The sequence below is a fragment of the Miscanthus floridulus genome, chromosome 5, assembly GCF_019320115.1.
Source record: "Miscanthus floridulus cultivar M001 chromosome 5, ASM1932011v1, whole genome shotgun sequence".
Taxonomy (NCBI): Eukaryota; Viridiplantae; Streptophyta; class Magnoliopsida; order Poales; family Poaceae; genus Miscanthus; species Miscanthus floridulus.
In genome coordinates this window covers 73311015-73329652 of record NC_089584.1, presented here as the reverse complement: position 1 = coordinate 73329652, position 18638 = coordinate 73311015, and the positions used below count along the sequence as shown (strand labels likewise).

Below are 18638 nucleotides of genomic sequence, written 5' to 3'. Positions count from 1 at the left end.
GCTCTTGTAATTAGTTTGCTTGTATAGCTTACTAGTTACCTTCTTACTTGTATAGCATAGAAGTAGCTTCCTTACGTGACTAATTTAGTTTGTGTAACATTGTTAGTCATTTTGCTTAGTTTGTGTAGCTAAGTATTTGCGCTCTCTAATTTAGTATTGGTTGTCTTGTTATTAAGCATTACTAGTGAGCTTAGATGACTTTGTGCTTTTGTTTACTAGCATATGTAGGAGCTCCCCATTGGTTAAAGTACCAGTGGCTTAGATTTATGTGACCTTACTTCTGGAATTGATTAGGTGAGCTCTAGCTAGCCCGACACCTTTGTTGCTTTATTAGGATCTTTGCAATGTGCTAGAGAACATAGATAGATGGGTGTTGTATGGGCTAGACCGATAGTTTTAATTCAGCACTTATTTTGGTTAGCCGATGGAATTAAGTTTTAGTAACGATTATTCACCCCCTCTAGTCACCATCTCAACCCTACACCAGTCGGGCGGGTTCCTCGTGCCAACCCCTCCCCCTCCGCACGTCAGATTAATTAACGCGATGGCAGCCCACAAAGAGTGGATGGCCCACGCGCATTCACGAGACCTCGAGCACTTCCTCTAAGCTGACAAAGAGCGGTAGTTTTTCCTTTTTATGTTTTTTTCTTTTCTATTTTCATTTCTTTTTTATTCTATGTTTTCTTTTTCTCTCTTCCTTTCATTTCTTTTTCCTTTTTCTTTTTGGTGGTCTTTTTATTATTCTTTTTGTTTGTTGTTTCTATTTTTATTTTTTTATGTTTTCCTTTTCTTCTTTCTTTTCTTTCATTCATTTATTTTCCTTTTCTTTTTTCATCGACTTTTGTCATTCTTTCCGTTTTATTTATTCTTTTATTATTTTTATTTTACTCTATTAATTTTTATTATCTTTTAATTTTTCTTTTATGTTCCTTCTGGGCTTCTATTTAGTTTTTTTATTTTTCTTTTTTTGTATTCTTATCTTTTTATATTTTAATATTTAACTTTTAATTTCTATTATTTCATTTTCTATTTTTGTATTTATTTTTTTAAATTTTCTTTTCTTTTTTTTATTTATAATATTATGTTTTCCTTGTTTTTATTTACAGATACACGCGATGTTCATGTAGTATACATGTAATTTTCTATGATGTATTTTTTATGTCCGCGAGTAGAAATTTAATGTTTTACAATGTATTTTATGATGTTCAATAAACATACATCGATGTTCTTGACATCTTTTTTTTTGATGTTCGGTAGAATTTTTTGTTCTTTTTATTTGACTCTAATTAATTACTTCACTAATTTTATTTTTTTATTTTTATGATATTTGCGATGTTCACGTAGTATACATATGATGTTCTATGCTATATTTATCGACGTCTATGTAGTCTTAATGTGATGTTCTAGTATACATATGATGTTCTATGCTATATTTAGCGATGATCGTGTATTCTTAATGTGATGTTTTACAATATATTTGTGATGTTCATGTAGTATATGTATGATGTTTTATGCTATATTTAGCGATGTTTGTGTAGTCTTAATGTGATGTATTTATGATGTTCGGTAGTATTTTTTCTTTTTTATTTGACTATAATTAATTACTTCACTATTTTTTAAATTTTTTTACATTTGATGATATATGATGTTCGCATCATATACATATGATATTCTATGCTATTTTCTGCGATATTTGTGTAGTGATAATGTGATGTTCGATGATTTTTCATCATGAGATAAATGCTTGTTAATTGGTTTTCAAAATATTTGCAAGGAACATGATGGTATAATCTGATTTTAATTAGGATACTTGGTATAGGAGATATGACTCTTTTTTACTTAAAAACATAGGATATTATTTTATATGAGTCTGTCTGCTACACAACCATATGTTTTATATAGTTCTAACATATGAAATTTTTAGCATCATAGGATTAGGATCCAACAGCCTTTATCTTTCTTCTACTTCCAGACCTCAGTCTACTTATACCTTCAGACAATCACAAATCACAAGATCACAGATCACAAGTATGTCTACTGTACAATCGTGTGTTTTATGCAATTTCAACACATGGAATTTTTTAGCACCATAGGATTAAGATCCAATAGTCTCCACCCTTCTTCTACCTCCAGTCTTCTTCTACCTCCACACAATCACAAGATCACATGATCACAGATCACAAAAAATATTTTTTTTCTATAAAAGGACAAATCACAGATCGTAGATGTGTTTATGTGTTTGTTATGATATGTGGGTCCCAGATGTCATAGATAAAAAAAATCATGTATTTTTTGGTGCTAAAACCCACGTGTGTTGTATAACATTTTTGATTTTATATTGGATGGTTTAGGAGCTACTGTTTCTGGTCAAAGCTCCGGACAAAGCTACTGATTCTGGATGAGCACGCGAAACAACCAAACAGAAAAGCGGGAATGCACATGCGGGGGTGGGCCAGGTGGGCCATGCATGCGGAAACGGGCCATACGCGGAACAGAATCGACTGCGGACGAGGAAGGCAAGAAATTATTTTTCTGCGAGAAGGGGGTCAGCGCAAGGATTGCTGCCATCGAGTCGGCACCTAGGCGTCCCCGCTCCTCCCTCCCATCGAGAAGAAGACGCGAACGACCGCCTCGTCGCTTCTGTCTTCCTCGTCGCTCTTCGCTCCCATCGAGAAGAAGCCATGGGCGGCCGCTGGAGGAGCCTCGCGCGATCTCCACGTGTGCGAGCATACCTTAGATTCGGATCCCATCGCTGCGTCCGGCCTCCTAACTCCTTTTGTACCCCGGCAAACTCGCTCCGCCGGTCATGGTGCCCCGACGAGAGGTTGCTCCGCCGGCCAACAACTCCCGACGATCGGTCCCTGCTCCTCCCCTCCCCTGCGTGAGATAGCTAAGATAGGAAGAGCAGTGAGAATGACTTGTGGGTCCTAGTGGTCAGTGACTAAGAAAAGAATTTGAGGACTCTGTTCTACGTGCTATTGTTGGAGTATAGAGGTAAAATCTGAGAGAAAACCTTCAAATCGGAGGCTCTCATTTGAGGGCTAGTGAAGGCATATGCTTCCGCTATATTATTATACATATACTCTGCTGCTACTGTCATAGAGACCTCGTTTGGATTGCTGAATTTTAGTTGAAATTAATTAAAAAATACTATTCTAACTGAATTTTGTAAGAGAAAATTCTAGGTGAAAAAACAATAGTGCCGTTTCGTGGGTAAGCCGAACAGGGCCAGAGTCTCCTCCCGGTCCGCCATGTCCTCCTGCCTTCAAAGCGTTGCCGAGCAAGATGCCGATGCCAGCGATGCGCAAGCGGAAGCCAACCTACAACTCTACAATCATTTCACCAACCTGGTCTCCTCCCTGCCGAGCTCGAATGGCCTGGGCCACAGTCAGCTCTTCCTCCACGGCCAAGGCTGGCACGCCACCCAGGGGGCCATGGTCGCCGGCGCCTGCTTCTCCGCGCGGCCCACGTCCCGTTCGTGGCGCTGCCGAGGTCCGTCGTCGCCACGCCGGGCTGCAAGATAGTCTACGTATACCGCGACCCGAAGGACACGTTCGTCTCGCTGTGGCACTTCATGAACAAGCAGCTCAGGGCCCAGAAAGGGATGGAGCCCCTCTCGGTCGAGTTCGCCGCCGAGCAGTTCTGCGCCGGCGTGTCGCCGCGGGGCCCGTACTGGGAGCACGTGCTCGGGTACTGGCTCGCGCACCCACCTCGCGCGGCCCGAGTAGGTGCTCTTCTTCAGCTACGAGGAGATGCAGAGGGACCCCGCGGCGCACGTCCGGAGGCTTGCAGAATTCGTTGGCCTCCCGTTCGGTGCCGGCGCGGACAGCACCGCGGACGCCATCGTTAGGCTATATATGCGCGTTCGAGCGCATGAACGAGCTGAGGGCGACCAAAGATGGTAAGACGGAGTTGGTGGTCGGCGCGGTGGACAACAGCCTCTTCTTCCGGCGCGGCGTGGTGGGGGACTGGATGAACCATCTATCTCCAGAGACAGCGCAGCGCATTGACGCCATCACCCACTCCAAGGCCTTGTTTAGATGCATCCCAAATTCCAAGTTTTTTCACTCTCTCTCCATCACATCAATTTTTAGCCGCTTGCATGGAGTATTAAATGTAGGTAAAAAAAATAACTAATTACACAGTTTAGTTGGAAATCACGAGATGAATCTTTTGAGCCTAGTTGGTCCACGATTGGACAATATTTGTCAAATAAGACGAAAGTGGTACTATTCATCGGGTTGAAATTTTTTCGCAATCTAAACGAGGCCCAAGTTCCAGGGCTCCGGCCTCACCAGCGTCTAGCGTTTTAATTTGTCATCAGTACGCACCAGTTTGTAATAAAGATCGAGCCATTATTTTCGGTTCCCGAAGTTATTTCGTGTTTCGCATGTACGTAAACTCTTCTATATTGCTCGTGTCGAGTAGCAACCGGTAACTGTTCCTAGTCACGTTAGCGTGTGTTTCTCTAATGTGCCCGCTCGACGGCCCGTTCGCCGGTACGAATTTAGATGAATCTAGATAAATTTGTGAAAGAAAATCAGCATAAACAGTAACTTCCAGCCATGAACGGTGTAATTTTTGCACCATCCGAACGGAGCCTACAAAGGAAGCTGGGATCTGGGATAGTGTCTCACTGTCACTGCCTCACTAATATTGCTCGTTTAAACACGGTATATGTGCACGATTCAATTACACCAACTAATTAGTCAAAAATAGCTACTTAGGCACGGTTAGATCTCTAGAACTAACAACTAGTTGATTAATTTTTAGTCCTTAACAAACTAAACAAGCACTACTGGTCATGGAGCATGGACTAGTTGTTACTCTATTAATTCACTATAGGAGTTGATAATAGCATTAGTTGTTAGTTCATTAGTCCACAAAAAGAAGTTAGGCCCTGTTTAGATCCCACCCAAAATCCAAAAAATTTTAAGATTTCTCGTCACATCAAATCTTACAGCACATGCATGGAGCATTAAATGTAGGTAAAAAGAATAACTAATTGCACAGTTTACCCGTAATTGGCGAGACGAATCTTTTAAGTCTAAATAGTCCATAATTGGACAATTTTTACCAAATACAAACGAAAGTGCTACAGTAGCCAAAAGCCAAAAATTTCGTATCTAAACGGGGGCCTTAATAGGACTGGTTGTTAGTCCTAGTCGTGGTGTATTGGGACTAGAGTATGTAGTAGATTTTTTTACGGTAAAGTCCCACGAGAGCACCGTATGTTGAGGGCACCTGCAATCAATAGAAGCTAGCTCATGAGCTACTTTATTACAAGTTCGGGGGCAATAATTAAAGGAAAACATCTCATCGTTGCCGGACACATACAAAAGTGCCTTAGGGAGTGTTTGGTTCCTATTTGAAAATTTTAGCCTCTGTCCCATCGGATGTTTAACACATGTATGAAGTATTAAATATAGACGAAAAAATAACTAATTGCACAGATTATGGTTAATTTACGAGACGAATTTTTTAAGCCTAATTAGTCCATGATTTGACAATGTGGTGCTACAGTAATATATGTGCTAATAGCGGATTAATTAGGCTTAATAAATTCGTCTCGTAAATTAGTCTTCATCTATGTAATTAGTTTTATAATTAACTCATATTTAGTTCTCCTAAATAGCATCTGAACGTCCGATGTGACATGGAATAAAATTTAGTATATGGAACCAAACACCCCCTTAACTTCATGTATGAGGCCATTGCTGATACTCAAAAGCAATCTGCATTCGTTGCCATCTTTAACGACATGGAGTATGTTTCAGTTGCCGCACACTGAATTCACATTTCATTCGTATTTTTTTTTCTAGAATACGCAGGAAAGTTACTTATCTTTGTATTAACAGAGGGATTTTTTTTAAACTAACAAATGAAAAATCTGGTCACATACAAAGATCACCACCTCACTTCCGACTGAGGGGTAAGAAAAGTCAGGGGGGCTAGGACAAGCGAGGCTAATTTAACCAAGCTTGTCACCGTGTTACAAAGGCCAAGGGCACGCTAGCTAGACACCACAAATGATGCTCTTCTTTGAATGCTCGGTGGAGGGAGATGATGCCTGGACTTTGACCATCAAAGACACAAGAGTTTCTGTGCCTCCATAACATCTAGCGGCCTGTTCGCTGGTTGGTTTCTAAGCTGGTTTGGGCTGGCTGGTGCTGGTTTATTGTGAGAGAAAAACACTGTTGGCTGACTGAAACCAACAAGCGAACAGGGTACTAAGCTGCAAGGATGATGAGTAAATTCGTCCCCTTCCACTTTTCTTCTGCGTCTTCTTGATCATTTTTTTGGCAAAGGACGGCGAGTTGCGGAGAGAGACACAATTTGAAGACCCAAAGGACTGAGAATTTTAAATCAAAATTGGTGAGCTAACATGCAATTAGTGAGCAAATGTTGGTTGTTCTCGCTCATCCGCAGTTCTGATAAAAAGACAACCATTTCCGTATGACAAAAGGCGTCCATCACATTTGATAACCTGCCCGCACCGAGCTTCAACACATCCCCCATACTAACCCTATTTATTTTGCGACCATCCCCCATACTAACCCTGATCACGTAGTACATAGTAAGTTTTTTTTTTCGAGGGGAACGTAGTACATAGTAAGTACTATGATAACCACTGGAGTGGAGAGCAAGGAGCCAAGGAGTAAGAGGAAGGGCTGGTCCTGAACAAAGAACAAATGGACATCTTCTGCAAGGATAATGGATCTGGCTTCTTTTCGGCCCGGTCCAGTTTTGTTTTCAACAAACCAACCCCCGGCCCAGCCGCTGCCGGCGGTTTATTTCTGTTGGCCGTTCCGGCATTTTACCTTTACCCGGGTCCATCGGACAGTGCCCACTCCGGTATCAGTACAGCGCACCCCACCCTAACATTCTGTCCTAGGGGCCCACTTTACAGAGTGAGCGTATAGCAGGCTGCACGTAGCTTTCTCTGCTAATTTACTAAATCTCGCAATTAATCATCACATGCCTACAAAAGAAAAAATCTTTATTGCGATGGCATCCAGCTGTTGCCGCAGACGATGTGAGGCCTTCCTATCCATCCACATCCACCGCAGTTTCAACAATTTAAAATTTAAAATGGTTTAGTTGCAATGCATTATTTTCTCCATTGATGGACTTGGCCAGCCATCGGCAACCGAACCAGATCTTTTCCAGCACGTCCTATTATTTTTGTCTATTCACAACGAACTTGTGCTAGGCTTTTAAATTTGCTGTGTATTTTACACACATACTCACAATCTGGCCCTGCAGATTTTGCTGTCGGTACCATTAATTGATGAAAATAAATTATGTTTCTGAATTTCTTTCTTTCTTTCTTTCTAATGTCAGTGTCCCATCTAATCTAATATTTTGAAGGTGACATGTCATTGTTAGTCTGAAAATCAAAAGGGGGGAGAAGGAAAAAGGCAGGGCAAGAGAGGGGAAAGTACCTAGCCAGCTCGGGGGCAAGCAGGAGGAGGCAGAGATGCCAACCGCAATGTTCTGTCATCTCTGCTCATGAGCAAATCGGTAACAGGCTTGATCGTGCTTCTCTTCAGTGATCATTCTGTGATCTGATTCTAACTCGTTTCTCCGTCAATCCGATCCCAAGATTTCACATACGTTTGCCTGCGGACTGCAGTGCAGTGGGAGCAGGAGAAGCCCCATCGAGGTCAAGGTCGCCCATGGATGGAGATCATAAGAGGCAAGCCGCCGCCGCCGCCGCCGCCGTGGTCACCGTCACACAGGCGGCGCGCGCGCAGGACAGCCCCGCGCGGCGCCTGATCGCCTGGCTGCGGGTTCTCTTCCGTGAGTGCCGTCTCGTTGCTCTCGTCGATTCTTCAGTCTATCCAAGAAGAAACAGTCCAGCTCGATCGTGATCCAACCCACGGGCGCTTCGGTTCTTCAGGGGCGTTCGTCCATAGGTACGGCAAGCTCGCGAGCTGGGACACGGCGGGGCGCCCCGTGTTCGTCATCCTCGCCGTCTTCTTCCTCCAGAGGAGCCTGCGCCGCCGGTACCTGTCATGGAAGGAGTCATCGCGGCTGCGGTTGATGGCCGCCGCCGTCACCGTGCAGGCGACCGTGAGGGCGATGGCGGCGCAGCGCGAGCTCTCTATCCGGAAGCAGACCAGAGCTGCGACACGCATCCAGGTACTAGCATACAGTGATCAACTGTAGCTTCACTGTGTGGCTGCACACACTAGTAATGGATTCTAATTTTTCATCGTGTCCGAACAAAAAAAAGGCGCAATGGCGTGCGCACAGGGCGGTGTGGAGCTACCCGACGACGAAGAGAGCCGCCCTCATCTGCCAACGTGCTTGGAGGCAAAGCATTGCAAGCAAGGAGCTCAGGAAGCTCAGACAGGTCCAGCCCTCATCTCTCTACTGCTCATGGGTGCCCGGTTTTCTTGTGTTCTCCGCTTGATATATGGACAATGTGCAGGAAAATCTTGAGAGGGAAATGCTGGATGAGATGTGCAGGCTGCGTGAGATGGTGGACGTGCTCCAGCAGGCTGTCAATGACGCCGAGACGAGAGCCACTAACGAGAGAGAGGCGGCGAAGGATGCGATAGCGCAATTGGAAGCAGCCTCGGTGGTGATGGTTGAGGAAACTGAGAAGGTCAAGGCGTTGAATGCCGAAGTTGACCGCCTGAAGGTCTCTCCTTCACACCAATTTCATTCAGAGACTGTGCAATGTGGAATGGTTTCATCTGAAAAACATGATATCTGAACACTCAAGATCAAGGCTTGATGGTGTGCAGGATTTGCTGGGAGCTGAAATGAGTGAAACTTTTGCCGCCAAGAAGGCGCTTGCTGAAGCTGAATTGAGGAATGAGAAGCTGGCCAGGCTGCTTGGAGTTGAGGAAGTTAAGAACAAACGGCTTCAAGATTCCCTGAAAAGGTAATTATAAGGGTTCAAAATCAGATAACATTGCCATTCCTCTTTGCACAATGCACACTTCCAGTGTGTTCATGATGGAAATCCTAGTGTTTTGCGTGGTTATTTCATAGGATGGAGGAGAAGGCTTCTAATCTAGATGAGGAAAACAGAATGCTTCGACAGGCTGTGGCGTTAAACCCTGCTATTGTCAAGTCGCCATCGAGTGAGAACCATGAAGCACCTGGTATTCAGGTAGGTCCAATCATCGTATCATTAACAGATTTGTGATTCCATGCTCTGTACTAAGAAATCATAGTTTCTTTTAGTTCATAACTGATCATAGTTGTGTACATTTATGTTGACAGGCAACTCCAGATAATGAGAAATCAGCAAATGGTATAGTGAAGCCCATAATTGTGGATAGGGAGGCTAATATTCATGTATGTATGATCCTATAACCATTTGAGTCAATAACTTGTTTTGTGGGTTGCTTATGCATTGCTGACATGGCATAATGGATTTCTAACTAGGAGAAGAGTGCTGAACAACCTAGCTCAAATGGTCATGAAGCTGAGAAGCAACAGCAAGTATGGCATTACCTCTGAACTTTTCAGCTTTACTGTTTTGCAGTTCATGCCATGCATCTGAGCATCTTTTTAATATCTCAAAAACGCTCAGGAGCTTCTGATCAAGTGTCTATCTGAAGATCTGGGTTTCTCGATCGGTAGGCCAGTTGCTGCATACCTCATCTACAGGTGTCTAGTTCATTGGAGATCATTTGAAGAAGAACGGACCGTGGTCTTTGATCGGATTATTCAGAAGATTACTGCTGCTCTTGAGGTATCTGGCAGAGTGCCAAGTAATATGGGATAATGGATTTTATGTTAGTGAGAAATGAAAACATGATTTAATTTTCTTCACTGCTAGGCACGAGACAACAACGAGACACTAGCATATTGGCTGTCCAATTCTTGCACGCTTCTGGTTCTTCTTCAAAGGACGCTGAAAATCAACGGGGTAGCTGCTTTGGCTCGTCAGAGGCGAAGAGCATCACCTCTTAAGGTGCCACAGGTAATGTGCAGAAACTCAACTACTCTCGAAGGTGATGCTATCAATGAACTTGGGAATTCTGAAATCTGATCTCACTCCAGGAAAACAAAGATCCTAGCCATCCCGACCATCCGGTTTCCGACGGAGGGTTGATCAGTGGACTAGCTGAAGTTTACCAGGTTGAGGCCAAGTATCCAGCTATTGCGTTCAAGCAGCAGCTCACTGCATTGTTGGAGAAGGTTTATGGGATGATCCGGCACAATCTAAAGAAGGAACTGTCGCCACTTCTTGGCCTGTGTATTCAGGTAGTATTCTGCACGTTGTAGTTCTCAAGCGTCTTTGCCAAAAATTATAACCCAGGGTTTAAATCTTCTCCAGGCACCACGTACATTTGTTGTCAGTCCCAGAGGATCATGTTCTCAAGGAACAGATTTGGCACAGCAAGCTTCCATGGCACATTGGCAGAGCATCATCAAAATCCTCACAAATTCTCTCAATGTTCTGAAATCAAATTATGTATGTGCCAAAAGTTCAATGCTACAGAAATTGATACGTTTTTTTATTGGAACACACTTGATTCATGACTGGTTGCATTGCAGGTGCCTCCATTCCTGATTTGCAAGCTGTTCACACAAGTCTTTTCATTTATCAATGTGCAACTTTTTAACAGGTACCTGCTCATTCATCGTTAACTCATAATATACAGAACTAGCATTATGAACCTAACATTGCTTCAATTGTAGCCTTTTGCTACGGCGTGAGTGCTGTTCATCCAGTAATGGAGAGTATGTCAAGGCTGGGTTGGATGAGTTAGAGCATTGGTGCTTTTGGTTGACTGAAGAGGTGATGGCATCTTCAGACTGCGTCAACAAACCTTGACAAAGCAGTTGCTAACCTTCCTTTTTTTTTGCACAAAAGTTTCTAACCTTTTTAACCTGTAACTGTAAACAGTATGCAGGATCTGCATGGGATGAGCTGAAGCATATCAGGCAAGCAGTTACCCTCTTGATTCTTGAAGAGAAGCATAGCCGGAGTCTCACAGAGATCACAGACGACTTCTGCCCAGTAAGTTTCTGAACCTTGCAAACTACCACACGCTTTTGAAGTTTTGATACCATCATTCTCAAGTTAGTGACAAAATTGGGCATCTATGGTACCGATAGGCGCTGAGCATGCAGCAACTGTACCGGATCAGTACGATGTACTGTGACGACAAGTATGGAACCCTGGGCATTCCACCAGAAGTGAGTGATCCCAACACATTCCTGCCAAGAACTTTCAGGATTCGACTTGTTCATTCACTTTCTTGAACTAAATTCTCTCTCTATAAACCGCAGGTCATCTCGAGCATGCGGACCAAGATGATCGAGGGCTCAAGCAGTCCATCAGCACACGACGACATCAACTCGTTCCTGCTAGACGATGACTTCAGGTACTGTCTCCTCTTTCTTTTCTTTTCTTTTCTTTTTTTAAATCTTGACCTGCGTGATGATAAATTGATCCTCACCAAGATTGCATTTCTGATTGCAGCATACCGTTCTCCGTCGATGACTTCACCAAGCTGATAGTGCACGTCGACGTAGCAGACATGGACCTGCCACCACTGATTCAGGAGAGCAACGGCTCCAAACTGGGACATTGAACTGATCGGCAAACTTTGCAGTGACAATATGGACGCCCTTTTTGTGTTGCGGTGATGTACATAGTGCGTTACTACAGTTTTGATATCTGGGTTTTCAACTTTTGATTGCATATATATACGGTTTTGGTTTTTCTTCTTTGACTGATTTCATTTCTCTCCCAGCTGAGTGAGTGCCTGATTGGGTTTGCGACTTTGCGTGTGTATGGTTTGTACAGAACTGAGCTGGCATATAAAGTAGTAACTATGTAAGCAAAGGAAGCCTTTGTGTTTGATTTTTTCATAAGAGTGAGTGATGCTTGCAAGCCAAGCTTTCCTTTGCCATGTGTGCTCTCAGATTCTAACTGTGACACCTGTCACTCTTTTTTTTTTTGAATGAAAGACGTCTGGGGTTGATGACCTGTTTCCCCCATTGCCATTTAACTGTTGAGCATCTGTCACTCTCTCAATAATGATTTAAAGAAGGATTGTCGGGCATCTGGAATTGATGACTTGCTGTCTATCTTTATTGCTTCTGATTGTACCCTAGCAGTGGGATTTGGATCTGGCCATGGCCAGCGCATGGACATAAAGTGGTCATGACAATTATGTGAAACCAAAACCACTCCTCTTTGGGTTCTTTTTTTTTAAAAAAAAGAAATCCTCCTTTTTGGGCTAGAACAAGGTTACTGACACACGCTTAAGCTTATTCAGAACTACTTTTTAGTCATAGAATAGTATTTTTCTTTCACAACATTTCAGCATAAGCATCAGTATAAATCATATTTCAGCATCAGCGAACAGGTATCTCTGTCGACAACGCTGGTGTCTCAGAGGAGGAGGAGAACACTGTGCTCTCACAGAACAGCTTTCGCTAATCAATGTAGCAGCACGTTGTTCACGCGACACAAAAAAGAAGGGAGAAAATAAAAAAGCATGCGATGTAGGATGCACTGATTGATCCTGCTGCAGCCTGCAGTGTACAATGCGATGCAGTTTGTCAGCCTTTTCGTTTCGGCTGGATTGGCTTATAAGCTATGGCTGAAAGTACTGTTGACTAGTTTAGTATGAGAAAAAATACTATTCGTTGGCTAATAAGTCAAGGCTTATAAGCCGAATACAGACTGTCGAACAGGCTGCATGTTATCCCTGCACGATGTGCAGGCGATTAAAAATTGACGGAGGGCTCATCAGTTAGGGCCTGTTTAGATTTCAAAAAATTATGCGCAGTACCCGTCACATCGAATCTTGCGACACATGCATGGAGTACTAAATGTAGACGAAAAAAAACTAATTGCACAGTTGGGTGAGAAATCGCGAGATAAAACTTTTGAACCTAATTAGTCCATAATTAGACACTAATTGCCAAATACAAACGAAAGTGCTACAGTAGCAAAAAATCTAAAAAAATTTAGATCTAAACGGGGCCTTACTTTTTGATCCAACACGACACTTGATCCAGATTCCAGAGCAGGCATATACAGTTGCAGCGATGCAAATTGCAGTCTATTTCACATACTGATACTCAGCCTGTTCGCTTGTTGGTTTCAGCCAGCCTAAACTAGCCAGCCAACAGTGTTTTTCTCTCACAACAAACTAGCATCAGCCAGCCCAAAAACCAACCAGCGAACAGGCCGACTTATTGCCTTGCAATTTCAACGGGCCCCACCAAGAAGCGAGAATACGAGCATGTTCAGCTAGTTGGCTGGTGCTGGCCAGCCCTCTCACGTGCGCACTGTTTACGTGAACAGTGTTTTCAGTTAGGAATATTATTTTTTTCTCACATAAACTAGCTAATAATATTTTTCCATCTCGAACCAGCAACGAACCCCACAGTTCTGAACAGGCTATTATTTATCACAGCCACATGTATGACAGCAGTGCGAGATCCGAGCAGTGGATGTGTCACGCAGAAAGTGTACAGTGCAGAGCAGGTGAGAAGAAGATCCTCCAACTCTGGCTACCGTCCTCCTCAAGTGAGCCCGCGTTTACATGACGAAAATTTTTGGTTTTGGTTACCGTAGCACTTTCGTTTGTATTTGGTAATTAGTGTCTAATTATGGATTAATTAGGTTCGAAAGTTTCATCTCGCGATTTCTTACCTAGCTGTGCAATTAGTTTTTTTTCGTCTACATTTAGTACTCCATGCATGTGCCGCAAGATTCGATGTGACACTTTAGGGTAAAAATTTTTAGAATCTAAACAGGGCCTGAATTTCAATTGAAATCCTCATGCTAGTCTAGAAGGATTCATCCGTGTCCATGGAGTTGGAATTACAAGTTTTGGTTGATTTGTCGGAGTGATGGATTTGCCCTTGAAATGCAAGACAAACAATTGCTTTGGACCTTTCTTCCATTCTTTGTATTTCCTTATGAAGTCTTACTTAGAGAAGGAAAGGGGCAGTGAGCAGTCTATAACAATGAAAAACTGGACTTTTGAGGGTATGACCATCCACAAGCATTGCATTAAGAAGATGACCTTCTCACGCAGGCCTCGAAACCCCTAAACTCCTACCCCACCCTTACAGCGGCACCGTCGCCCTATGAGAACGGATCGGTCCTTAGACCTATGCTTTGGCGTGGGACAGACGAGTGGATTTTTTTAACCCCAGCCTGAAATTCGCTCCCACAGGGAGTCGAACCCAGGACCTGAGAAGTGCTGCTGGGACACTCTAACCAGTTGGACTAAAGGCCCTTTGGCCGGTCTATAACAATAAAGCGCCGGAAAAGGAGGTGTGACCACGAAGAGATTGTTGGGCTGGTTTTAAGAGGATACGCGAATGCTTACACATTGATTCTTCACTTCTTGAGGTGGATTCTGGTTTGTCTTTGTAGGATCACAGTGTTTTACTCTGTTTGCCTGCAACCAAAGCCAGTGACCGGTCGTTTTCACTCCGTCTATTCTGGTGTTGATGGTCACCACATGACCCAGAAGTTCCTACTAATCCAGTAAGGAAAAAGTCTACTTAACTCCCCACCTTTCATACATGGTCTACTTCACCCCTAACTATGAAACCGTCTGTTTTACCCCTTGAATTTTCCAAAACGTCTATTTTACCCCCGAGCGGTTTGCGACAGCGGTTTTGCTACAGTAACAGCGGGTTTGCTACAGCAATGGTGGGTTTGAATTTTCTTTTTTTTAAATTTTTGGTGAATCTTTGAAAAATCACAGTAAATCATAGAAAAATCATAAAATAAAAAATCTAATTTTGTTGGACTCCACATGAGTAGATCTACATAGTGAATATATAATACGGTATACTTTAGTACAAAATTTTTACTGTAGCCTTAGATTAATTAGAAAATCTAATTTTGTTTGTAATTAATTGGAATAATTCATAGCTGCGGCTTCTATGGTCCAATTGTGGTGAAATTTTTATGGTACGCTAATTATTGTATGCTTGAACTATAGTAAAAATTTTGTACTCATTGGACCATGTATAACTTAGTTATAGATAAATTCTAATTAATTACAGACAAAATTGGATTTTCCAATTAATCTAAAGCTACAAAAAAAATTATATTAAAGCATACCGTATTATATATTCACTGTGTAGATCTACTCATGTGGAGTCCAATAAAATTAGATTTTTCATTTTATGATTTTTCTATGATTTACTATGATTTTTTAAAAATTCACCAAAAATAAATAAAAAAAAAGAAAATTCAAAACCACTGGAACTGTAGCAAACCCACGTTGCTGTAGCAGACCTGCTGCTACTGTAGCAAACCGCCGCTGAAAACCGTCCAGGGGGTAAAATAGACGGTTTTAGAAAGTTCAGGGGGTAAAACAGACGGTTTCATAATTGGGGGTGAAGTAGACCAAATATAAAAGGTGGGGGTTAAGTAGACTTTTTTCCAATCCAGTAATCCTCCTCCTTCAGTTACAAGTTTGTGCGTTCAGCATTGACTAGCAAGTTGAACTGAAGAAAGCCACCTTATTCTTTTTTTTATTCCTTCGTTGCAAACAGGTGAAGCATGCAAGAGAAAATAAAGTATATCATAAGAAAATTAAGTACAAGCAAGTGAAAAGAAAATTAAAAAGGGAAAGTGAAAAGAAATTTTCAACCCTGTGCATAATCATGGCGAGCATATGTTGTTTATATATATCTTTGCCACCACGTGTCCCACTTCCCAAATTTTTAACTAGTACTAGTAGTGGAGGAATGGTAAATGTTTTAAACAAAACCTGTGTAGCCAAATCTTGTTATAAGAAACAAAAAGGAATACACAAGGAAACTGCTAACCTGAGCTTGACAACGCACTATAGCTTCACTTTAAACAGCCGTCCAAACTTTTAACGTTAAACTAATGCACGTTTCAAATCCAAGGACCCCATAAACCTTTCTGTCTCTAGTGTGACATATCGTTAAATTATTCTCTCATGTTTGAAACGAACAACGCTAGGCCTTGTTTAGATGTTGTCGGATTCACCTTAATCCACGTGTGATGAACCCTAGCCCGATGCCCCTGGACCCCTCCTTGCCGGCGCCGGCGCCCGTCTCCCCCTCGCCTCTCCTCAGATATGCTCCACTCTCTTCTCCTTCCTCCCCTCCCCAGATGAGCGCGGGCACTAGTGCCCTGCCGCCGCCTCCAACCTCTCCGGCTGCCGCATCCCCGCCGGCGGCGGCGCCGCCGCCTCCCCCTCGCCTACCACCCCCAGATCCGCCACTCTACCCTCTCCTACCTCCTCTCTCCTGTCGTGTGCGGACTCAAGCTCCACACCGCAACCCACGTCGCCTCCTCTGCCGGCAGCACCGGTCCCGCCGCCGCCGGCCATGTGGAGCTGCCGTCAGTTGCCGCGACCGACACCACCAGCAACGGGTGCCTCCCCTCCTGCGTTGGCGCCAGCTATTGGTTCACGGATGGCATCGCTGGCAAGCGCAACCCGCTATCGCCGTCGGCAGGTGGTCCAAGCTCTAGCTCCGGTGGCCAGGCCGACGGGTCCTCCGTGCCACCTCGCAGAGAGGCCACATGCGGCGTGCCCCCGCCCCATGCTACGCGGGGGCTGGAGGCCAATGCTTCCACGGTCTCTGAACGCGGGTTTGGAGTGCCCCGCCACACGTCAACTCTGCTGGCTGGCGTAGAGAGCCTTGGGGCTAGGGGAGCGAGCTCAACGCTGAGTGCATCACCGGCACCTCAGGCCTCCCTGAGCCCCTCCTCTCTCTCACCGGACGCCGCTCCATTCCATCAAGGCCGCTCCTTCGGTGGGCGTACTGAAAGGATCAAGATGCCCAAGAGGGAGGGGGGGTGAATTAGACTAATTTCAAATTCTTTACAATAATGAAGTCCTACACTTAGCCCACTTCACCTCTTGTGCCTAGAGTGTGATTCTATTATTCTACTGCACAAAAGTTTTGCACCCTAAGTTCTAATCCTATACTAGCATAGCAATTCTAGGAATGTAAAGACATAAAATGAATTGCTCCAATATAAATGCTTAAAGTAAAGAGAGGAAAAGGAACGCGGCGATGTTTTGCCGAGATATCAAAGAGTCGCCACTCTCCACTAGTCCTCGTTGGAGCACCTGTGCAAGGGTGTAGCTCTCCCTTGATCCGTGCAAGGATCAAGTACTCTCTACGGGCTAATTCTTTGACACTCCGTCGCGGTGAATCGCCCACAACCGCTCACAACTTGAGTTGGGTCATCCACAAGCTCCGCTGGATGATCACCAAACTCCCAATCACCACCGAGCCATCTAGGTGATGGTGATCACCAAGAGTAACAAGCACAAACTCTCACTTGACCACGACAAGCCTAATGAGAAGGGTGGATGCACACTTGCTACTCTCCTTGCACTAATGAGGACCTTAATCTTGGATTCTCAAATCTTAATCACCTCACTAGGCTCTTGCTCTTCTTTGCACTCTCAAGGTGTTTCTCAGCTGAACAAATAGGCAAGAGACCTCCCTTAGACGAGTGGAGTAAGTATTTATACCCTGTCATTTAAAACATAACATTTGGAGGTTGAGTCAGCACTTTACGGGGTGACTGGATGCTCTGATCAGGATGACCGAACGCTTCGGTCAGTTATTCCTACCACTGTGTCAAAAAAAGGCATTAAGTTCTGACCGAACTCTGACCAGCGTCTGGTCAGCACTGACCGGGTGCGTCCGGTCAAGAAAAACGCTCTCTAGAACCTTACTGATGTTGACCAGACGCTGGCACCTAGAGTCTGGTCACTTCACTATTCAGCGTCCGGTCAGTTACCGGATCCTAACCAGCGTCCGGTCAGCACTGACTAGACGCGTTCGGTCAAGAAAATCCTTCTCTAGAACATCTCTAGAGTTGATCGGACATAGGTACTCAGCGTCCGGTCACTTTTCACTCAGCGTCCAGTTAGTACTAGACGACTGTAGTTGATCAAATATGAAAGGATCAAGATGTCCAAGAGGGGGGGGGGTGAATTGGGCTAATTCTAAAATTCTTTGCAATAATTAAACCCTACACTTAGCCCACTTCACCCCTTGTGCCTAGAATGTGATTCTAATGATCTACCGCATAAAAGTTTAGCACCCTAAGTTCCAATCCTACTCTAGCATGGTAATTCTAAGATTGTAAAGACAAGAATTGAATTGCTCAAAGTAAAGAGAGGAGAAGGAATGTGGTGATGTTTTGCCGAGGTATTGGAGAGTCACCACTCTCCACTAGTCCTCGTTGGAGCACTCACACAAGGGTGTTGCTCCCCCTTGATCCATGTAAGGATCAAGTGCTCTCTATGGGTTGATTCTTTGACACTCCGTCATGGTGAATCACCCACAACCGCTCACAACTTGAGTTGGGTCATCCACAAGCTCCGCTGGATGATCACCAAACTCCCAATCACCATCAAACCATCTAGGTGATGGCGATCACCAAGAGTAACAAGCAAGAACTCTCACTTGACCACAACAAGCCTAATGAGAAGGGTGGATGCACACTTGCTACTCTCTTTTCACTAATGAGGCCTTAATATTAGATTCTCAAATCTCAATCATCTCACTAGGCTCTTGCTCTCCTTAGCACTCTCAAGGGTGTTTCTTAGCTATTGAAATGGGAAAGAGTACTTTCTTGAATGAATAGAGGAAGTATTTAAGTATTTATACCCCCTCATTCA

General features: G+C 43.8%; 1 protein-coding gene and 1 pseudogene across 3 annotated transcripts; both read left to right on the top strand.

Moving 5' to 3' along the window:
* The first annotated feature begins 3300 nt into the window (after positions 1-3300).
* LOC136454769 (cytosolic sulfotransferase 17-like) lies at positions 3301-7556 on the top strand (annotated as a pseudogene).
* Positions 7372-11888, top strand: LOC136452343 (myosin-11-like). Of its 3 annotated transcripts, none has more exons than XM_066452959.1 (19): positions 7372-7524; positions 7637-7803; positions 7904-8145; positions 8240-8359; positions 8438-8650; positions 8757-8896; positions 9007-9127; positions 9241-9315; positions 9406-9462; positions 9554-9715; positions 9803-9946; positions 10027-10230; positions 10304-10441; positions 10525-10595; positions 10669-10768; positions 10877-10990; positions 11089-11169; positions 11263-11357; positions 11456-11888. In XM_066452959.1, the coding sequence occupies exons 2-19, from the start codon at positions 7680-7682 to the stop codon at positions 11565-11567; spliced, it is 2313 nt and encodes a 770-aa protein (XP_066309056.1). In that variant the 5' UTR covers positions 7372-7524; positions 7637-7679; the 3' UTR covers positions 11568-11888. The 3 variants fall into 3 exon arrangements, with proteins under 3 accessions (XP_066309056.1, XP_066309057.1, XP_066309058.1); XM_066452960.1 differs by having other exon boundaries at positions 7378-7524; positions 7607-7803; XM_066452961.1 differs by having other exon boundaries at positions 7414-7524; positions 7642-7803.
* Positions 11889-18638: the final 6750 nt, after the last annotated feature.

What these genes read in the sequence shown, in the direction of transcription:
- LOC136452343 (XM_066452959.1), top strand. Translation starts at nt 7,680, where the DNA reads ATGGATGGAGATCATAAGAGGCAAGCCGCCGCCGCCGCCGCCGCCGTG. An exon ending in ATAGGGAGGCTAATATTCAT is followed by an intron (nt 9,316 to 9,405) that starts GTATGTATGATC and finishes ATTTCTAACTAG; the next exon opens with GAGAAGAGTGCTGAACAACC. An exon ending in ATGTTCTGAAATCAAATTAT is followed by an intron (nt 10,442 to 10,524) that starts GTATGTGCCAAA and finishes GTTGCATTGCAG; the next exon opens with GTGCCTCCATTCCTGATTTG.